The sequence below is a fragment of the Myiozetetes cayanensis genome, unplaced genomic scaffold, assembly GCF_022539395.1.
Source record: "Myiozetetes cayanensis isolate MyiCay16 unplaced genomic scaffold, myiCay2020 scf3, whole genome shotgun sequence".
NCBI lineage: Eukaryota > Metazoa > Chordata > Aves > Passeriformes > Tyrannidae > Myiozetetes > Myiozetetes cayanensis.
In genome coordinates, this window is record NW_026087521.1 from 49,929,086 (window position 1) to 49,948,727 (window position 19,642).

Genomic DNA, 19,642 nt, shown 5'->3' on the forward strand with positions numbered 1-19,642 from the left:
GCTGAGTCATGTCGAGCCTCTCATCCACCAGCACCCCCAAGTGGATCCTGGGATGCATCAGAAGCAGCCTGGGCAGCAGGTCGAGGGAGGAGGTTCTGCCCCCCTACTCTGCCCTGGTGAGACCCCACCTGCAGTGCTGCATCCAGCTCTGGGATCCCCAGCACGGGAAGGACATGGACCTGTTGGAGCAAGTCCAGGGGAGGGCCACCAACTTGATCAGAGGGATGGCGTACCTCTCCCATGAGGAAAATTGGGAGAGTTGGGATTGTTCAGCCTGGAAATGAGAAGGCTTCTGGGTGACCTAGCTGTGGCCTTCCGGTACCTGAAAGGAAAGATGGGGCAAGACTATTTACAAGAGCATGTAGTGACAGGACAAGAGGGAACAGGATTAAACTGAAAGACAGTAGGTTTAGATTAGATAAAAGGAAGAAATTCTTTACTGTGAGGGTGGTGAGGCATTGGCACAGGTTGCCCAAGGACATTGTGGGTGTCCCATTCCTAGAAGTTTTTAAGGCCAGGTTGAACGGGGCCTTGAGCAACCTGGTCTAGTGGAAGGTGTCCCTGCCCACAGCAGAGGGTTTGGAACCAGGTGATCTTCCACGTCCCCTTCCAACCAAAACCAACCTATGATTCTATGAAAAAAGGTCTCTTTCTCCTTCAAGAGGCATCAGCATCTCTTTTTTTCCCATCTCTTTCCATCCTTCTTGTCCTGACTTTGGGGCTTGCAGAGCCTAGACCAGGGAACACAGCACCAACGTCCTATGAGGGCAGCCCCTTTCCTGACACACGGGGCCTGCACACCACTTCAGTCTACAGCTTGTCACCTCCAGCCACAGCCAAGAACCAAAATTGCCCCTTTGTGTTCTGGCAGCTTCTTTGCCTGTTGTGAGCTCCCGCTTCAAAAGGTGCCTTCAAAGTCAGGCACACACAGCCCCAGCAGCCACCCTGGTCATTCTCCTCAGTGTGCCTGTGGCCTTTCTGCTGTTTCCCAGGGTTTAGTATTACAGTTCTGGGGGAAATTTTCTTGCACACCAGGAAGGCAGAGCTGTGATGCTGCAGGGCGGTCTGCTTTAAAAAGGGGAGGCCCTTTTTAGTATTCTGCTTCTCTCTGCCAGGACCTTCCCCAGAGGACCACAAGGTGAAGCTGCTGTGGGCAGCTGGGGGATACTCCAGGATCAGTCTGTGTCCTCCTGCTTTATGCTGCTGATCGGAACAGGAAGCCCTGTGTCTCCAAACTCTGCGTCTGAGGGGTCGATGGTTTCTTCTTTCACCTGCACGGCAATGACTAGCAAGAGACAGAAAAAGAGAGGGAAAAATAAGTAAATAAAATCAACCTCCAAACCAGCTCTATTCATGCAGATACTCAAAATGCCCCAGATTTCCAGCCCACTTCTTGAGGGTCCCTCACCACAGGCAGCCCTGTCATGCCAGTGCAAATTGATCCATGGTCACAGCACCACTCAGGACAGGACTAAACCCTGGCAGCATTCAGCTGCTGGCTCCCAAGAAAATCTTCTAAGGAACAAAAAGCTAGTGTGGTCCATTCTCTACCTGCCTGGGTTCACACAGGGGAAATTTAACTTCAGTGAACCAAAGGGATCTTCATGAGGCTCCATCCCATTGTACACAAGGCACCTCCCCCACCCTCCTCCCCAGCACCCACTAGGGTTGGTAGGTGACCCATCCACTCTTCTGGTCACCACAGCACAATGGGCTGTGTTCACATGCTGCAACAGCCCTTAGGGGGATTGGGACGTGACTGTCACCTTTGCCATAGTCACCTTCTCTCTCTTCCCTAACTGATCTCACACAACCAGACTGCTTAGTAGGGCAGCCAGGCCCCTCAGCAGACATCAAGATATCGAGCTGTACTGGTGCCACCAAACCTTCTCTGGAAGCAAGAAGTTTTTGCTTTTCCCAGGGAAGCATGGCAAACCCTTTCTTCCACTCCCTCTGTCTCTGGAGGAGCAGGGAAGGACATTTCACACACTGCTGCCGTTCCTTGCCGAGGGGCACCCATGACTTAATGGCCAAGAGGCAGCACAAGCCTCAGGAGGGTTGGTGGCATGCAGGGTGTACACAGGAGAACTGGATGTGGCTGCTGGGTAGAGTAACTCACTCCCTTACTCTCATCAGGTGCTGGCTCTGGCAAAGCCTGGCTGGCAGCTTTTGCTTCTCGTTTTGTATTCGAGGTGGAAGGCTTCTTGACAGTCTGCTTGATGCTGCGGGCTTTGGCAGGCAACTTTTTTCCTTAATAAAGAGATAACAGAGTATGGGGAAAAGTGTGTTTCTTTTCCCCTGTAACATCAGCAACCCTGCTCCACTGAGATACCACAGGCCAGGGACGAGCACAACTGAACAGGAAGCTACATGGTCATTAGCTGCCAACTGGTTACACGACAGAAATAGCCTTCTGGAGAAAAATCCTATTGTCATCATCTCAAAATATGCTCCTTCGTGTTCTCCTTCATTAAAGGCAAGGCACTTCAGTGTGTGCTTAAACTCCAAGGAGCAGGTCTTGTTGGAATCGGTGTGGAGTCAGCTTTGCTTACCTGTCTGGCTCTAGTCCTAGGCAATGAGCTTGTTGGTTGCAAGGTACGGACACCGTAACCGTAATGCTCTCATTTTTAGCTGACCCTTTTATTTAGGCTGAACGTCTTTATATTCTTTAGATGTCCTTTCCTCTCCACCCCCCAGGAAGGAGTTTCTTGTCTGTCTACATGATTTGCCACACCTACTGCAACAATGACAACAACAGTGACAAGATGAAACAATAAAATGGTCCAGCCCCATTACTGGCCTCTTCAGCCATCTTAAGGCCTTCTTTCCCTCAGCACAAAGCAGGCAGGGTTGCTCTCCAGCTACCCTGCAGCTGCAGCAAACATCTCCCACCAACCATGGACACAGTAGGGAAAGCAGCACAACCTCACACCTGGAAGCAAGTGCCACGTACACCTCAGTCAACAGAAAACAGACTACAAAACAGATCCTTCCCACACACAGCTCTCTGCTCTTTAGGTAACAGGGCAGGTGAGAAGGATGAAGCTGTGCTGGCAAACCCACAGCTGACTGAGGGCATCCACAGCAAGACAAGGCCTCTCTCTCCTGCTCTGATGGGACATGGACAGGGTTCCTCTAACTGGGCCCAGCCTGCGAGCGAGCCGGAGGGCACTAATCAAACATCACTCACTCTTCTTTCCATAGGGTTTCTTCTTCTTCTTGGGCACCTCCTTGGCCTTCACTGGAGTTGTGGGCTCTGTCATGGAGACGAGAGGGAAACGAAAGCCAAGTCCCATAACCAGTAGGTAACTGGGATGAAGTGACAAAAGCGAGAAACAAGATATACCCGTCCCCCCAAGCCAAAGACCTCTTCCCAAGTCAACCAGCTGAGGGGAAAGCAAGGCTCTAGCACAGATGCTGTCTGTGCTTCCAGGCGAGGGCCCAGGGCGGCAGGCTGGGGCAGCACAGGGGAGAGAGGCCCAGTACAGACTTGGCAGGGGCAGTAAAGAAACAAGATTCATAGTCTGGGACAAGAAGGAAAACACCTGCAAAGGTGAGGCAGTGGCCTCCCTGCGACAAGGGAAGGAATAAACTCTCGAGACGATGCTCTTACCTTTTACAGAGAGAGTCGGAGAGTTGATAAGAAAAGGGAGCATGGGCCAAACTCCCCCTGCTACCTGGCTAAGGGTATATATAGATACACTTTGTAAAAGGGAGCTGTGCAGAGACAGGACCACCTGGAACTCTACCCAACTTCATCAGGAGCAATTAATTGGTGTGCAGGTGGGGGAGCAGAGGGAAAACAGAGCCAATCTCAAATCTCAGGCTGTTTCCTCCCCACCAGACTCCTCCCTCTGCCAGCAGCTAGAATGTGGCAGCAGAGGAAGATTTATGGTAGCCAGTGTAAATCAAGGAGGTGAGATGCTCCTCCCTACTCGGCTCAAAAAAACAAAAGAGCCACTCGCAGAACAGGAGGAAGGAAACCTTTGTCTCTAGCGGTAAAAACCACAGTAAAATCTTCACTCACCTGGAACAACAGGTGGTTGAAGCTGGTAGCCTGTCAGCTCACACCACCCCACAGGATAAATGTCTGGAGACTCGCAGTCCACCCACTGGTCATACTCATTGTCCCAGCCATCGAAATGGATGCTAAGGAGACGCTGGACTACACGCTTCACCGTGGCCACGCAGATGAGCCGGGGCTCCATCAGGTCCACTGCCTCTACCTTCATGCCTGCCTTGAAGCCATGGTTTGGACAGTCCTGGGTGCATAAAAAATGAAAAAAGAAAACCCAAGGCCATTTTACCCAGTCCCAACCTGTATGTGACCATCAGCACATGAGAACAGGCCAGCCTCCAGCCTAAAGCAAGTAGACAGAGAACAAACCCACAGATCCCAAACCAGATCCAAGGCCAGCTATGGCCTTAGTCAATCTCAGTCCAGCCTTTAGAAGCAAGATCCTGACCTGGGGGAGCAGCAGACAGCAGTTAAGGGACACCTTATGATCAAACCCATCACCTGACATACCCCTGGGAAATCAGAGAAACCAGCACAGGCCTAAGTGCTTCAGCAGTTTTGCTGATGTAAAGCAGCCCCCACCTTCCACCCAATGTGCCAGTCAAACATCCATGGGCTGTGCAGAACCCACCAGGAGCCTGGAGCTCACAGAAACACTAGAAAATCACAGCTCACACTCAGAGGGACCAAGACATCATTCCACCCACAGAGGCAGGACACTGATGTCCCAGCCAGCAAAACAGGGCCTTTACTTGGAGTTAACATACTCCCAGGCCTTGAGCTCTCCTTAGAAGTGCTGACTGGCAGCAAATTACAGCCCAGCAGAGACACTGGGTATTGTCTAGCCTGACTTCAGGATGGCTTTTGACACTGCCAACATAAGATCCTCATAGAGAAGAGGATTGAAGTATACAGGCTGGGTGAGGATAGACTGAAATAGATTGAAAACAGGCTGAGTGGCTGGGCCCAGAGGATGGTTATTAGTGGCAGGAATCTAGTTGGAGGCCAGTAAGTTAGTGGTGTACCCCAGGCGTCAATACTGGATCCAATCCTATTCAACATCTTCATTAATTTTTTGGATGACATGACAGTATCATGTCAAACCAAGCACTTTTGATAGAAAACTGGGAGATCAAATATACTGGAGGGTTGTGCTGCCATCCAGAGGCACCTTGACAAGCTGGACAAATGGTAAAGTCCTGCACCTGTGGAGAAAGAACTCCAGGCACCAGCACATACTCGGGGCAGAGTGACTGGAGACCAGTTTAGCAGAACAGGGCCTGGGAATCCCAGTGGACATCAAGTTTAGTATGAGCCAGGAATGTGCCCTTGGGACAAAGAAAGCTAATGGTAACCTGGGCTGTATTACAAGGAATGTTCCCAGCACATCAGCAGAGGTGATCCTTCCCCTCTGCTCAGCACTGACAAGGCCACACCTGGAATGCTGGCTCTAGCTCTGAGTTCCCCAAAACAAGAGAGACATGGACACACTGGAGCCCAGCAAAGGGCCAGGAAGATGAGAAGGGGACTAGAACATCTTTTGTATGAGGAAAAGCTGAGAGTTGTGAGTGTTCAGCCTGGAGAAGAGAAGGCTCAGGAGGATCTTATTAATGTGTATAAATGCCTGAAGTGAGGGTGCAAAGATGGAACCAGACTCCTCTCAGTGGTGCCCAGTGCCAGGACCAGAGTCAGTGGGCACAAACTGAAACACAAGAGAGACCTTTTACTATGAGGGCACCTGAGCACTGGCAGAGAGGTTGTGGAGTCTCCATCCATGGAGATATTCAAAAGTCATCTGGACGTGGTCCTGGGCAACCTACTACACGTAACCCTGCCATAGCAGGGGTGCTGGACAAGAAGAACATTCCACCTAAGTGATTCTGTGACAGCTGGAGCTCTTGTGCTCCTCCTTGCTGACTCCAAGCATCCCTACAAATCTCTTCTTCCTGGCAGCACTTACTGTGTTGAAGAGCCGTGATGGAGCAGGTCTTGATTTAGTCTCTTCCAGGTACCTTTCCCAGCTGAAGGTCTTTGCATCTTGCCCTGCAGCAGGAAGAAATGCTAAGAGGTAAAAAGGCAGTCACTGGGTCGACCAGTTGGGGGAAAAGGCAGAATAGGCAGGAAGGAGGCATAGCACCTGTTTTTGCAAAGCAGTTTCATGAACCAGCACGTACAGCCTGATCTTGGACATGAACCTAGAGCACAGGTTCCATGGAGTCCAGCACCCCTCCCCCATGGGCAAATACAGAAAAGTGCAAGCTACAGCTCTGAACATCTGTGTCAGCCATAGATCCAGACCACAGAGAAAGGTGAGGAGCAGCAGCAGGTAGGAAGAAGTATGTTCAAAACTAAGACCAATCTTTCTCCCACCAGTGGGAACAAAGGAAGACAGAACAACACTGCACAGAAGTGCTGCAACACAGAAATTCAGAGCAGGCCTTTTTGTGTATTGCTAGATGAGGCAGCAAAACCACTCCTAGGGTGACTGCCTTTTATGAGTTTGCAGAAACGCTGGTCTCAGATTTATTCATAGAAAGAAGAATAGAGACGACTCCTGACACTGAAGGACTGACTCATGTAGCAATGGCTCTTCTTATCCCTTCCCATCCCCCTTCTACTTTATATCTTCCATTCTGTTCAGTTTGGGGATTGTACACCTCTCCCACTGAACGGCTAACCAAAATTCGGCATATGGGCAGAGCTCGAGTGGCCTGGCTCTCTGACCTAGCCCTATCTCTCCAAAAAAGAAGCAGATTGGGACCTTCTGGTTTTGATTCATTTGAACTTGATCCTCTCAGAAAAGCACTGCCCAGCAGGTTCTGCATGCAGGCTTGTACTGCATGAGTCCAAATCTCACCTTTTGGAGGGGTCAGGTCGATGTTGTTCCTCTTACAGAAGTTGACAGGGAAGATGGCGTGTGAGGAGGCATGATAGCAGAACCAGTCGGAGCCATCAGCAGACATGGCTCCATCAATGCTGATCATGAGATACCCATCCAGGAGGACCTGAGATGGGAGGGAAGGCTATGAGTACAGAGCTTTGCTCAATCTCAAAGGATTCTCCCAAGAATCCCCACAGATCAATCCCAATTGTCACTAGACAGTAAAATGCAATATTACATGCTCCAGGGCATGCAGTAGCCTCTCCTGATCAACACAAGCTGATCCCCAAAGCAGCAATTTCTGCAGGACTGGGACCAACAGTAATAGCCTTGTGAAAGAACTATATGAAAAGCCATAAATGGTCAGGAGCTCTGTTCTCCCTCAGAAACACTTTACTGGCAGCCCAGAAATCCTCTACACCAGCCAGATCATGAATTTGTTACTGGGCAGAAGGGAAAGACACCACCCTTGGAGTTGCCACTTCCTACAGCAACAAGTCTTGTCCCATCCTGTCACTCACTGGTAATCGGTGCCTACCCAATGTAATAGGCATGCCTGCCCCATCCTCTTCCATTGCCAAGCAATGGCTGAAGGGAACATTTTACAGACAAAGACCTCTTCTACCATCCTCCTGCCAAACTCCAAGTCTCAAAGTCCTCGGTTTGGACTCTATGAGGGCAAACAACTTCTTGAGAAAGCAGGAAAAGCCCAAGTTGATGCTATACCTTAGGACGTACAACATACCTCACTGAGGAAATCTGGGCGAGCAATTTACTTCCCCCACACTAGCACAAGAGTAGAACTTACTACTACCTCATCAAGAGAGACTGAAGGAAACACGTCCATCCTCAGCTTCCTATACCACTGAATGCTGCCCATACAGAGACTCACCATTCCCCACAAAGAGGTCACCTCACAACTCTTGCCTTCTCCTTTCCACAAAGGCCTCTCTTTCCACGCTCTCAGAACCAGAGAACAAATCCTCCTTGCATGCCCAAGGGTGGCAAACGGGTGGCTGCCAGTCACACACACACCGCACAGCTGGCTTGCAGACCAAGCGTGCTCATCCAGTGAGGCACACGTGGACAACTGCCAGTCTTAATCAGTTTCTCAGACCTCTGAGGTAACACCCCAGTTCCCTCCACACACCAGCTGTCTACCTCTCTCAACAGCCCTCTCCTCTCCCTCATGCAAAATCCTGCCCAGTCTTATTAATTTGAAAAGACCTGAGGAGAAGATGGACTATCTCAGGTAAACACAGCAGACCCCCCACTTAACACCCACTGAACTTACCTTGCAAACAGTGGCCACACAAATGTTGCCCAGATTCAGAGGGTCAATAGCTTCCAGTTTCATGCCTTCCTCAAACCATCCACCTTCAGAATAGACAGCTCGTACCTAAGGAAGACTCTGGTGTACCATGTGCTGCCAGGTATGGGACAGTCCCATCCTGACACCAAGCACAGCAAGTGCAAATAGAATTATTAGAGCCTCTTCACTTGGCTCAACTCAAGTTGGGAAGAGAAAGAAGAAATATTACAAGAAATACAAAGCAACACAAACCAATACTGTGTTTGTGTCAGCAACCTCCTGCCAAGGCTCTGGTCAGTCAGAGAGCCAGGCCCAGCGTTCAGCTGCTGCTCCACAGCAAAGCAAGCCCCCTCCTCACCTCAGGCCCTACCAGCATGATCCAGCTCTTTGTTGGAACTGGTCTCTCTCATGCTATCATCTTCCCTCTCCAACTCAAAGCTCCAAGCAACTACTTGTCCTACAAGTTGAGTCCCTCAATCTGTAGTTGTCTTTTAGTTCTTCCAACTTTCTATTTTGGCCTGCCCCTGCCCAACCACAGCCTTGACACCCCAAACACCTTACTGCCCTTAACTGTAAGAGACAAATGAGCCACCCTCAACAACCCACACAGCAGCATGTACACCCAAGGAAGGAAGTGGTATCACCCTTTCCTTTGCTGTAACCCACAGGGAAAAGCAGACTTGTCCTACCTTCTTAAAGAGATAGGGGACGGCGTCACAGTAAATCTTCCGGAAGGTGGGATGGTTTGCCATGTCATTGCGCTTTTCTTCTGGGAGGAATGGAAGAGACAAAGGTAAAAAAACCTGCAGCAACTGCAGTAAGAAAACATATTGGTTATTCATTTCCTGGAGAGAGCTTAGCTGCTATTAACACCCTGGATAAGAGACCATGTAATAGAAAGAACAAGTCAGTTCCTCTACACCTTCTCATAAAACAGGCTGTGATGCAGGACTTGCTCAATAGCAGGTGGCTTTGGTAAAGTCCAGAAAAACACAACCTGATGGCATCCAGTGTTACAGGAGACAGCGTGAATTTCCTCAAAAAGACTATAAGCATCTGTGATGTTGCAAAGTCTGCATTCTCATACTGAGGAGATAGACTACCTGCTTCAAGTGAGAAACCCTACAATACCCTGTCCTGACCAGTGGTAGCAGATCACAGGGCTTTTATCCATCCAGGGGAAAAGCAGCAGACCCAAAACCAAGCAGACTTTATCCATCAGGTCCTGAGGCAACTGTCTGACTCCCAGAATGCCCAGCCTGGTGTCAACAGCAGGGTCTGGACAGTTCACAGCATGTCAGAAGATGCTTTGTAGTGGCCCAATCTTTACCTGTCTTCTTTATGTCGTGGCCCACTCTCCGTGACCAGCCCACGGGATGGATGAGAGGACTCCACATGTGGCACCAGAAGTCATCGTCGCTGTCACCGTCCTCATAGAGGAGTCTCAGTCTGCCCCCAATCACTGTGTCCACCACTGCCATGCGTGTCTGGGACACATGGTTCTTATCCACCACCTCGACCCGCATGCCCTGCCGGAACGGGTACTTCATGCTCTCTGCCATCTGGCAACAACCAACAGAGGAGGTGAGGTCAATCACACTTGGTGTATTCCTTCTCCAAACACTTCAGAGAACAGCATTCCCCACAGACATTCTGGCCAAACCCCGGCACTGCCCAAAGCTGACTGGGAAGGGATGTGTGGGAGTGGGCTCATCAGGGGGACAGGGAGCTGCCAGCCCCAGCCATGACAGCACGGTTGGGCACACACACTCTAAGTCTCCCTTGTCATGTGGCCTCATGACAGCCACCCCCGCCCCAGCCCAGCAGCTACACCCAGCCAGCACCTTGTGTGAACATTTCTAGTGTGAACTGCTGTTCACCAGGAACTGAGTGAGGAATTGTGTGCCCTTCTGAGTCACAGGAGACCACAAGGGTTTCACAGCTGGAAGCAGCTAGAGGTGTAGCTTCCCAAAGGGCAAAAGAATTTTCAGTTCACTTTAAGAGAGAGGTCAGGTTCTTATTTTCCCCTTTTTACTCTGATCAGAGGCTGAGTTACATGATGATCTATCTTTCAACTCAACATCCAAAGCCAGAATTACTCTGCAGACTGATCCAAAGACACAGGCATAGGGAAAGAGTCACTGGCTGCCTTCTAACTGATTTTTTGGAGACCTTCTGTTTGCTGATACAGCCTAGTCCTATTCACCCTCAAATGCCCAAAGGTGTTTATAGAACATCTGACATTTTGGAACTGTGATCCTGAATGCTGTACAGCAACTAGGAACGACAAAACAGACTCAGACACCCAAACCAGCCTACACCCAAACCCAGAACTTTTAAGCTAAGGACTTCCCCTTCCACCTCCTGTTCATTAGGTGGGAGTGGAGATGTTGAGGGGAGAAAGATACTATCCATGTTTGTTTCCCTCTGCCACTTCCCTTCCAGCTACAAGCTGTGGCTCAGGAACAAGCAGCTACAAACACCCTCTTAACTTTCTGAGAAGCAATGTGGGAAACACCAACTACATCAAGGTCTCCAGCTCAGTGTCATTAATTGCCTTGCACACAGAAAAACCCATCACCTGCTTTCCTGCCTGCTGTCTCTGGGACCATCTTCCTTATCTGTCATTTCCAAAGCTGCCAGCCACAAAAGAGCCTCTTCTCTCTGACAAGGTCTAATCTCAGTGCAGGCTACATGAAAACAACCACGAGAACTAAAAAAGTTCCCAAGGCTACAACACTTCGAGGAAGCCTGTGCCTCTCTCACTCCCTCCATGCTGCTCTGTTTACCAACACTGAAGGCAAAGGTTGTTGACTCTCTGGCACTGAAACAGGATGGGGAAAGGCCAGGTTGCAGCTGCACCAGCCTCTCCTTTCAGCAAAATGCCAAACCTCACTCCCCGTATTTCCCAGCAGACAACAGCTTTTAAAGCCCACCTATGACCCAAAGGAAAAACTGTTGTGCTGACAGGGCATGAAGGCTGTGCCACTACCCACAGCATCATGACAGATACCTTAGGAGCATGGGGAACCACTCACTGTCCCTGCCCTGAGGTGTCCAGGCACACAGAAGTTGCACAGATCAGAACAGAAGAGATATGTTGAGCACACATCTCTTGGCTTCAGCTTCATTTCCCCATGCAAAATGACAGCCTCCCACATTTACCTTCATGTGGAAATCCACTGGGATGGTCCTGGCTCCAACCAGTTTTTTCATGAGGTAACTTCTCCAGTCAGTGTACTTGGCATGGATAGCTACATACACACAGGGAAAAAGCACATCTTTATGACTGAAATAATTACAGCACCACCCTACAGTTTTCCATCTCTGCAAGAACCTATTTGCATTAAAGGGCTTTATTCACATTCAGATTCTGTACTCTCATTCTGCCAGCTTGCCCCCTCAACAGGCTGCAAGGGATCACCATTACAGAATGGACTGGACCAAGCAGACACTCAACTCCACTGATCTAGCTGCGGAAGTGGTAGAAGAACAAAAGCATATGAGCCACACAAAGCAAATCTCAGCTTGCTGGAATTCTGCTAAACTGGCACCCCTCTCTGAACCGCTAGCTGAGCAAGGACTGGAGCCACTGTGCTTCTCAGAAACACTGTCCAGGATGTAAGGTTAAGTCCAGGATGTAAGGTTAAATCCAGGATGTAAGGTTAAATCCAGCCACCATGTGGAGTAGAAGGAGGAACAGCCACCTGCATTAGTCTCCACAGGTCTGACATCAGCTCTGCATCCAGCACACCCAGGGCTGACCACAGGGAGGTGCAGAGGGAGCAGTCCAAGCAGTCTCCGGCTTCCCAAAGAACACATTGTTGTTTGTAACTCAAAGCACAAATGCAGCTGTGCTCCTACATGCAGTGGGAGCACCTGTCCTCCTGTGCTAGGCATAAACCAAGGCTACTCCACGCCCAGGAACATCCTGATCCCTCTTGCCCCACACTCACTTTGTGGTGGTACCAGGATTTTGCTGTTGATGGCACACCAGCCAATAGGGTGAATATCCACTGTGCCCAAATTGCACCAGAAGTCATGGCCAGCATCATTCTCAAAGCCCTCATATCGCAGAAGGGCCCTGTATCCTGCCAGGACAGAGCAGACAACCAGACAAAGGCATTAGAGGCCAAGAGTTTGGCACCACAAGCTTAGTACCTACAGCAGGGCCTTCAGAGCTCTGCACAGATTATCAGAACTTCTCCAGACATTCTGGAGGCAGAACTATTCCTGCAAATTGCCCAGCAACCCAAAGAGGAAACACATGCTGGTTTCCTCTCACTCCCGCACCCTGGTATTTCCTGTCCCAAAATCTCTCAGCAGCCGTAGATCTCCAAAGAGGTGCTGTTTTGCTTGACCAGCTACACTCAGCTCTCTAAAGCTTCCCTCAGAGGTTAGCCATCCCCATCTGTCAGGAATTACATCAGACACATACCCACGATCTGCATGACAGATGCGATCCAGTACACGCGGCTGGGGAGCACAGCATCGTTGTTCAACACTTCCACTTTCATACCCTTCACCACATCGTCCCACTGATCGAAGAGCGGCACCTGAAAGATTGAGGCAACCACACTGGGAGAGGGATGTGGACAATGAGAGCAGGGCTCAGGCCCTCCCTCTAGCTTTCAGAGACATCTGAGACATTTCTTAGGCAGCTACACTTTCACCCTAGGTACAGGCTTACATCTACCAACACCTCGATATGCAACTGAATTGTCCCTGACATCACACAGGGATGATCACTGAGGATCCCAAAAGGCAGAACATCATACAGCAACGCTTAACTATTTCACTGCCAGCTGTCCTACTATCCCAAAGAAGCTGCTGCCAATTTTCTATGGCATATATATACTGGCACATATATTGGAGGTTGTAGCCAGGTGGATACCAGTCTTCCTCTTCTCCCAGGTTACTGGCAATAGGACAAGAGGACACAGCCTTATGCTGCATCAGGGGAGGTTTAGATTAGACATTAGAAAGAAGTTCTTCACAGAGAGTGACTGGACATTGGAATGGGCTGCCCAATGGAGTCACCATTCCTGAAGGTGTTTAAGAAAAGACTGCATGTGGCACTGAGTGCCACGGTCTAGTAGACAAGGTGGTATTGGGTCAAAGGACTCATGTCTCCAAAGTCATTGGACTTGATAATCTCAGAGGTCTTTTCCAACCTTTGATTCTGTGATATAAATACCTAACAATCAATAAAATCGCTGTGTCTGCCTGACCTATCCTAAAGAAAACGTGGTCAGTATTATGACAGATCGCAGCTCAAAAGGAGCATAACAAATGAGTGTTACTAGAATCAGACATGCTGGAGGGGCAGCTATAGCCAGGCTCACGTAAGCTGTATTCCTGCCTGAGGTCCATGCACACGACATGCCCCACGTGCACTGTGATGCACAGCGAAGCAGAACTCACGTGTTTGAAGCAACTGACAGGTGCTGCCTTGTAGCCGTGCTCCTGCAGGTACTTTCCCCAGTCAAAGCCCAGGACGAGTGCTACAAGCAGACACGAGAGCAGAAAATGAGGTGAGATCACAGAAAAGGCACAGAATGCTCAGTTACTTCTGGAATACAGCCTGCAGCCTCCAGGCACCAGGACACTCTGCCCCAGCACTCTGCATTCCAGTGTGTTTTCCCTGGTGGGAAACTAGATGCTATGAGTGCATGGTCACCAGCCCCTGAAAGAGCTAAAATATATTATTAATTAATCTTTACTGTCACTTGCTCCTGGGGAAGGGGGAGCAGAAGGGGCAATAAAAGGATCCGAGTCCAGCCCAGGGCTCAAGCACTCCAGGGACAGTGCATCCTTTCAGTGCTAAACCACTTTGCAGCTTTGCCTCTCAGCAGCAGCACTGCAGGCTCACATCAGCAGCACTTGCTTCCCCAGAGGGTGCTGGGAAAATCAGAGTAAAGCACTGAGATATTAATCCTACAGTCACTTCTGATCCAAGGCTACAGCTCTGCTCCATCACTCCCTGCTGCTGCCATGCCCTGGGGCTCACCTTTTCCCTAACACAGTAACCTGCTGCTCCTTCAGCTGCAGTGACTGGTTGTCGTTCAAGTTAATCAGTGAGTGACTCAGGGGAAATGTAACTCCCACAAGCAGTGGGGCAGCAAATGGCTGAGAGCAGCAGGACACCTTTAAGTCACCTTTGCCAGTAGAAGTCAGCACCTCGTGGGACTGGGACTACAGAGCTTACACTCCAGGTTGAGCCATGAGGAGTGAGGATGAGGTTACAATAATGGATGGGCAGGAACCCACCAAGGGCTCCATCAGCACTGGCAGGGAGGGGAAAAGAGGCATGCCCTGTGTCCTGGCAGCCTGTGGCAGAGCAATCCACACATCATATCAGTACAAGTCAGTGCACCAGAGAGGAGGAGGAGGAGGACTGCAGAGCTTATAGCTCTCACGCTGTCCCTATTTCTGTGGTCCCAACAGCTGCACCTCCTCACACCTCACCTACACTCACCATCCTGACCTGTCAGTGTCCCATCTGCCAGCTGTCCTGTTCCCTGTGAATGGAGGAAGGCCCCAATCTTGGCCGACCAGGATGCCTTGTGCAGAACTTTAGCTTTCTTTGTTGGTGGTTTCCCCTACAAAAGAAGGAACATTAGGAACATTAGTTACACAGGAGAGGAAGCCACCCTTTGGAAGCAACTGGCCAGCTGGGCATGCATCTCTTCCTTGGGCCAATTTTCAAGTTACTACAATATTTACTAACGCTCACAGGGACAAGAAGAAACAGCGTGTAAAAGACCAATGTGTCCTTCCTCGGCTTTTAGGGAGCACAATCTTTCAGTTGGCATATATTCTCTGGGGACTTCAGGCAGGAAGAACACGGACAGGAATGTCAGTCTGATCTTTAATTAGAGAGCAACCACCCATCCCTGCATACAGGCAAATCCTGCTCCATCCCCAGGAAAGATCAATCACAGAATGGTTTCGGCTGGAAGGAGACTCTGAAGATCATCTAGTTCTAACCCCCCTTCCATGGGGAGGGACACCTTCAACTAGGTGCTCAGAGTCCCATCCAACCTGGCTGTGAACACCTCCAGGGATGGGGCATCCACAGTGTCCCTGGGAACCTGTTCTGGTGCCTCACCACCCTCACAGCAAAGAATTCTTTCCTAATATCTAATCTAAGCCTACTCCCTTTCAGTTTGAACCCATTCCCTCTTGCCCTGTCACTACATGTTCTTGTAAACAGTCTTGCCCCATCTTTCCTCTAAGTTCCTTTCAGGTACTGGAAGGCTGCAATTAGGTCGCCTCTTTTCCAGGCTGAACAATCCCAGCTCTCTCCCAATTTTTCTCATAGGAGAGGTGCTCCGTCCCTCTGATCAACTTGGTGGTCCTCCCCTGGACTTGCCAGCTCTGTTCTGCTCCCTTGTCCAAGAGGGCAGTCTCCCAGGGGATCCCACTGACAATCTCCCTGAAGAGCTGGAAGTCTGCCTCCCTAAAGTTAAGGAGCCTGACTCTACTCCTTACCTGACCTATATTCCTCAAGACTGCAAACTCCACCAATGCATGCATGATCACTGCAGCCCAGGCTGCCTCCGATCTCAACATCCCCAATTTGCTCACTTACACTGATGATCATCAAATCTAGTATTGTGTTCCCTCTGGTAGAGCTGTCTATCACCTGGCTTAAGAAGCATTCCAGAAGTCTCCTGGGTTGCCTACAGCTTGCTGTGCTACTTTTCCAGCAGATGTTGGGTTGGCTGAAGTCCCCCAGCAGGACAAGAGCCTGTGAGCAAGATGGAGCCTGCGAGCAGGATGGAAGGGTTTTAACTCACCTGCAGTCTGGCCAGGATGCTGGCCTTCTTGGAATTTGAGGAGTAGCTTCTGGAGCAGGAGACGCTGCAGAAACGTTTGGTTTTGGAGAAGAAAGCTTCCCTGGTGCCCACAATCCCACACATCTCACACACAGCTGAGAGAAGGAAGGGACAAAAACATGAGCATTTGGCAGGGTCACTGCACTTCAAGGACAGAGCTGAGAGAGGTTAACCCTCATTACACACAGCACCTCTCCCACATAGCCCAGAAAATGCAGTCTGAATCCAAAGCTGCTCCCAAAGCATCCCCAAGGTGCAGTCATACACCCTTCAGTGCCCCCACCCTTTGCTCCTTCCATCCTGCACATGTTTTAGGCAGAAGAGGCAGTACCTGGCTCGGAGCCACTGTCTTCCATGAGCCGGCCTGTGGATGGCTGGTGCATAGGAGAGGTCGAAAGCTCTCCAGCTTCCTTGTCTGCCACCTCATCGTCACTAGACTCCTCCAGACAGGAGCTGCTGTCACTGCCCATGCTGCTGTTGTAGCATGTGAGGCTGTCATAACCCCCAAAGATGTCCAGTTCATCATCCTCCTCATCGTCATCGCCTTCCTCCTCCACCCGCTCCAAAGACGAAGTTTTGTGGCAGAAGGCAGACACCAACTGCAAAAAGAGCCAGTCAGAAATGACATTTGACACCCCACTGCACAATAACTCTGCCTTTGCTGCCGGGGGAGGGGGTCCTTTGGGCCAGGGAGAGGCCTCAGGGAGAGCAATGAGTGCACACAACAACCCCAAAAGGAAGGAGTCTGAATTCCTAGTAGGAAAGCTATTAACCCCACAACAGGTACATGTACTGGTATTCCACAGGCTGCATTCTGCTTCCCAAGAGGAAAGTGCCACAGAGCTGCAGCTAGATCAAAAGCAGCTTGAGGAACATGGAAAAAGTGCAGAGAACTACACTGCCATGCTGATGAAGGGCAGATCAGACTGTGTCCTTCCAGCAAATGTTTCTCCCAACACAGTTGCACAGCACAGCAGTGCAGGCACCATCAGCAATAAAGTCCCACGGCTTTCTAGAGCAGAGCAGAAAGCTGCTCTGGCCACCACAGCTCACTAGACCAGCACAGCCTGGAAGTCAGCAGGGCAAACTCGGCTCTGGAGACAGTTCATGTCCTTTGGAAGCTGCACAGTGTACAGCATGCCTTGGTTCAGAAATGGTACCACTGGGATGGCAGAACTTACAGCAGTCTGTTGTAAGTTTATGCCTACACCCAGATGCCTCCACAGCTAAACATCTTCACTAGCTCTTCATACTTGCTGTTACAGCAGCAGAGCTGCGAGGCAGAGACTGAAGAAAGAGCACAGAAACCCAGTGACTGTGTCTCAGAACAGGAGAATCTGGAACTAAGCTCCAAATAAGCATAAAAGCAGCTGGGAAAAGCTGTTAGCAACTCAGGGAGGAGCAGCAAGAAGTTAGCACCAGCACAGGGAGTGATGGAACAGAAAGGCAGAGTCCCACAGCTACATGAGGCACCAGGATATAGTTGTTCATCCAAGCGGGCAACAACAAGAGATCAGCAGCAAGTCCATCACCTTCCAGTGCTAAATTCCCTCTGATCCCCGGCTCCGGGTTATCATTAGAGACACATGGACGGGAAGACCAGATTTCACTTAATGCTGACTCCCCACATCCTCCCTGGCTTTCCCACAAGATAGACCCAAGGTTCCCCGCTGCTCCCTGAACAGAACTGCTCTCCCGCGGATCCACGCCCTCAGACAACATTCTCGACGTTTGAAAGGCACGAACTTCTCAAAAAAACCCCATTTTTATCGCCTTACGGTCCCTGTGTGGGCGTGCACCTCCCACCAGCTCGCAGGACGAGAGCGTCTTTGGATCGCTGCTCTTCCACCACACGCGAACGAGCCTTCCGGACACTTCACGACTTGCCCTCCTCCAACGCAAGGGCAGCACCATCCGGCGCCTCCTCAGGGAGGCCAGGCGGACGAAGGGGCCCGTCCCGCCGGGGTTAGACCGACCCACCGCCGCCTTCAGCACCAGCATCGGCCGAGACCGAGGCCGAGGCCGAGGCCGAGGCTGAGGCTGAGGCCGAGGCTGAGGCCAAGCCCGTCCCGTCCCGTCCCGTCCCGTCCCGCCGCTCACCTCCGCCCGGTCCCGCTCCATGGCTCCCGGCACGCCACAACCCGCCTCACGCGCGCCCAGCGGGCACCCCCTCGGCTGCGCGTCTGATTGGCGGCAGCCGCGGAAAGGACAGCAAATCGGCGGAGAGCTTATTCCCGCCGCGCTGCCCGCGGGGCACGACGGGAGCCGTAGTTCCTTTCCCGCGGCCACGGCTTCCCCACGGCTGGCTGACAAAGGGTCCTCACGTCCCGTGCTTCTCCTTTTAGCCACCTCCATCGCCACTGTTTGGGGAAATATGGAATATTAGGACGTGTTGCCACGAATCCAGGGATAGCCCATTCCCTGCTGTTCTGTGGAGTCACTGCTTTAAGAAACAAATCAGAGACCTTATTTAAGAACTTAACATGAAATTTTAACTATCATATGATTTGATTGACATTCTTGGCAAGAATTAATCTCTCTCAGTACGCTTTCTTGTTTTCCCTCAAATAGTCCTCAGCTATTCTTGTATCTTTACCTTCTGTCAGCAGCTGGCAGGGCTGGTTTTGTGTCATCTGCTGCCTCCCCGGCTCCGGCGCTTCCCATAAGTCTGGGTCAACACTCTCGTCCCCAGAACCATGGCATGGTTTAAGTTGGAAGGGACCTTGAAAGTCATCTAGTGCCGACCCCTTTGCTGTGAGCAGGGACACCTTCCATTAGATGAGGCTGCTCAGAGCCCTGTCTCCAGCCCAGCCTTGAGCACTTCCAGGGATGGGAAGTCCACAGCTCCTCTGGGCAACCTGTGCCAGTGCCAGTGCCTCACCAACCTCACAGCAAAGAATGTCTTCCTAATGTCTAACCTAAACCTGCCCTCTTTCAGTTTAAAACCACTGCCCCTTGTCCTGTCACTATCTGCCTGTATAAAAAGTCCCTCTCCCCACTTTTTATAAGCTGCTTTCGGGTACTTGAAAGGCTGAAGTGAGATCTCCCTGACACTTTCACTTCCCCAGGCTGATCAACCCCAGCTCTCTCAGCCTTTCAAAAAGCTTATGTAACAACATTACAACCGATAAAACACTCCAACAACACCCCAAACTTCAGCCCCGCAGACAGATCTGATGCCCAGTCACCATCAGCGTGGGGGTCCCTGAAAGTGAAAACAGAGAAATAGGAAAACATGAAATAAGAAAAATGAAACTATGAAAAATGAAAATATGAAAGCATAGCCAAGAAGCAAGTGTCTCAGTGTATGTCCCTGGCATTGATTTTCTTTTACTCAAAAGGTAAGTCCCCTGGAGTTAGTTCTATTTCCCTTTTATTTTGTTATCTCTGTCATTTTGTTGACATTGTAAAAAGAATAAAGAAAAAATAAAGGCCTTACTGAACATTCCTATTCTGTATAGACTTTGTAGTGAGTAGCTGAACAAATAACATGTGAAGCACATGTTCCTCTCTCGTGCCTACTGTACAGCCTTAGCTGCAGGTGAAGGTAAAGCAGCATGGGAAATGTTCATTCCCAAAGCTTAACCTTA

At 50.4% G+C, this 19,642-nt stretch overlaps 1 protein-coding gene across 4 annotated transcripts; it reads right to left on the bottom strand.

The window, feature by feature from the left end:
* Nucleotides 1-408: 408 nt before the first annotated feature.
* On the bottom strand, nucleotides 409-18,222 carry L3MBTL2 (L3MBTL histone methyl-lysine binding protein 2). Of its 4 annotated transcripts, none has more exons than XM_050324676.1 (17): nucleotides 18,153-18,222; nucleotides 16,384-16,651; nucleotides 16,014-16,147; nucleotides 14,699-14,813; nucleotides 13,636-13,715; nucleotides 12,650-12,767; nucleotides 12,168-12,302; nucleotides 11,377-11,465; nucleotides 9,542-9,773; nucleotides 8,901-8,980; nucleotides 8,194-8,298; nucleotides 6,876-7,023; nucleotides 5,979-6,061; nucleotides 4,028-4,262; nucleotides 3,191-3,256; nucleotides 2,128-2,250; nucleotides 409-1,285 (listed from the first exon to the last, which is right to left on the bottom strand). In XM_050324676.1, the coding sequence occupies exons 1-17, from the start codon at nucleotides 18,171-18,173 to the stop codon at nucleotides 1,176-1,178; spliced, it is 2,142 nt and encodes a 713-aa protein (XP_050180633.1). In that variant the 5' UTR covers nucleotides 18,174-18,222; the 3' UTR covers nucleotides 409-1,175. The 4 variants fall into 4 exon arrangements, with proteins under 4 accessions (XP_050180633.1, XP_050180632.1, XP_050180631.1 ...); XM_050324675.1 differs by having other exon boundaries at nucleotides 8,901-8,977; nucleotides 14,690-14,813; XM_050324674.1 differs by having other exon boundaries at nucleotides 14,690-14,813.
* Nucleotides 18,223-19,642: the final 1,420 nt, after the last annotated feature.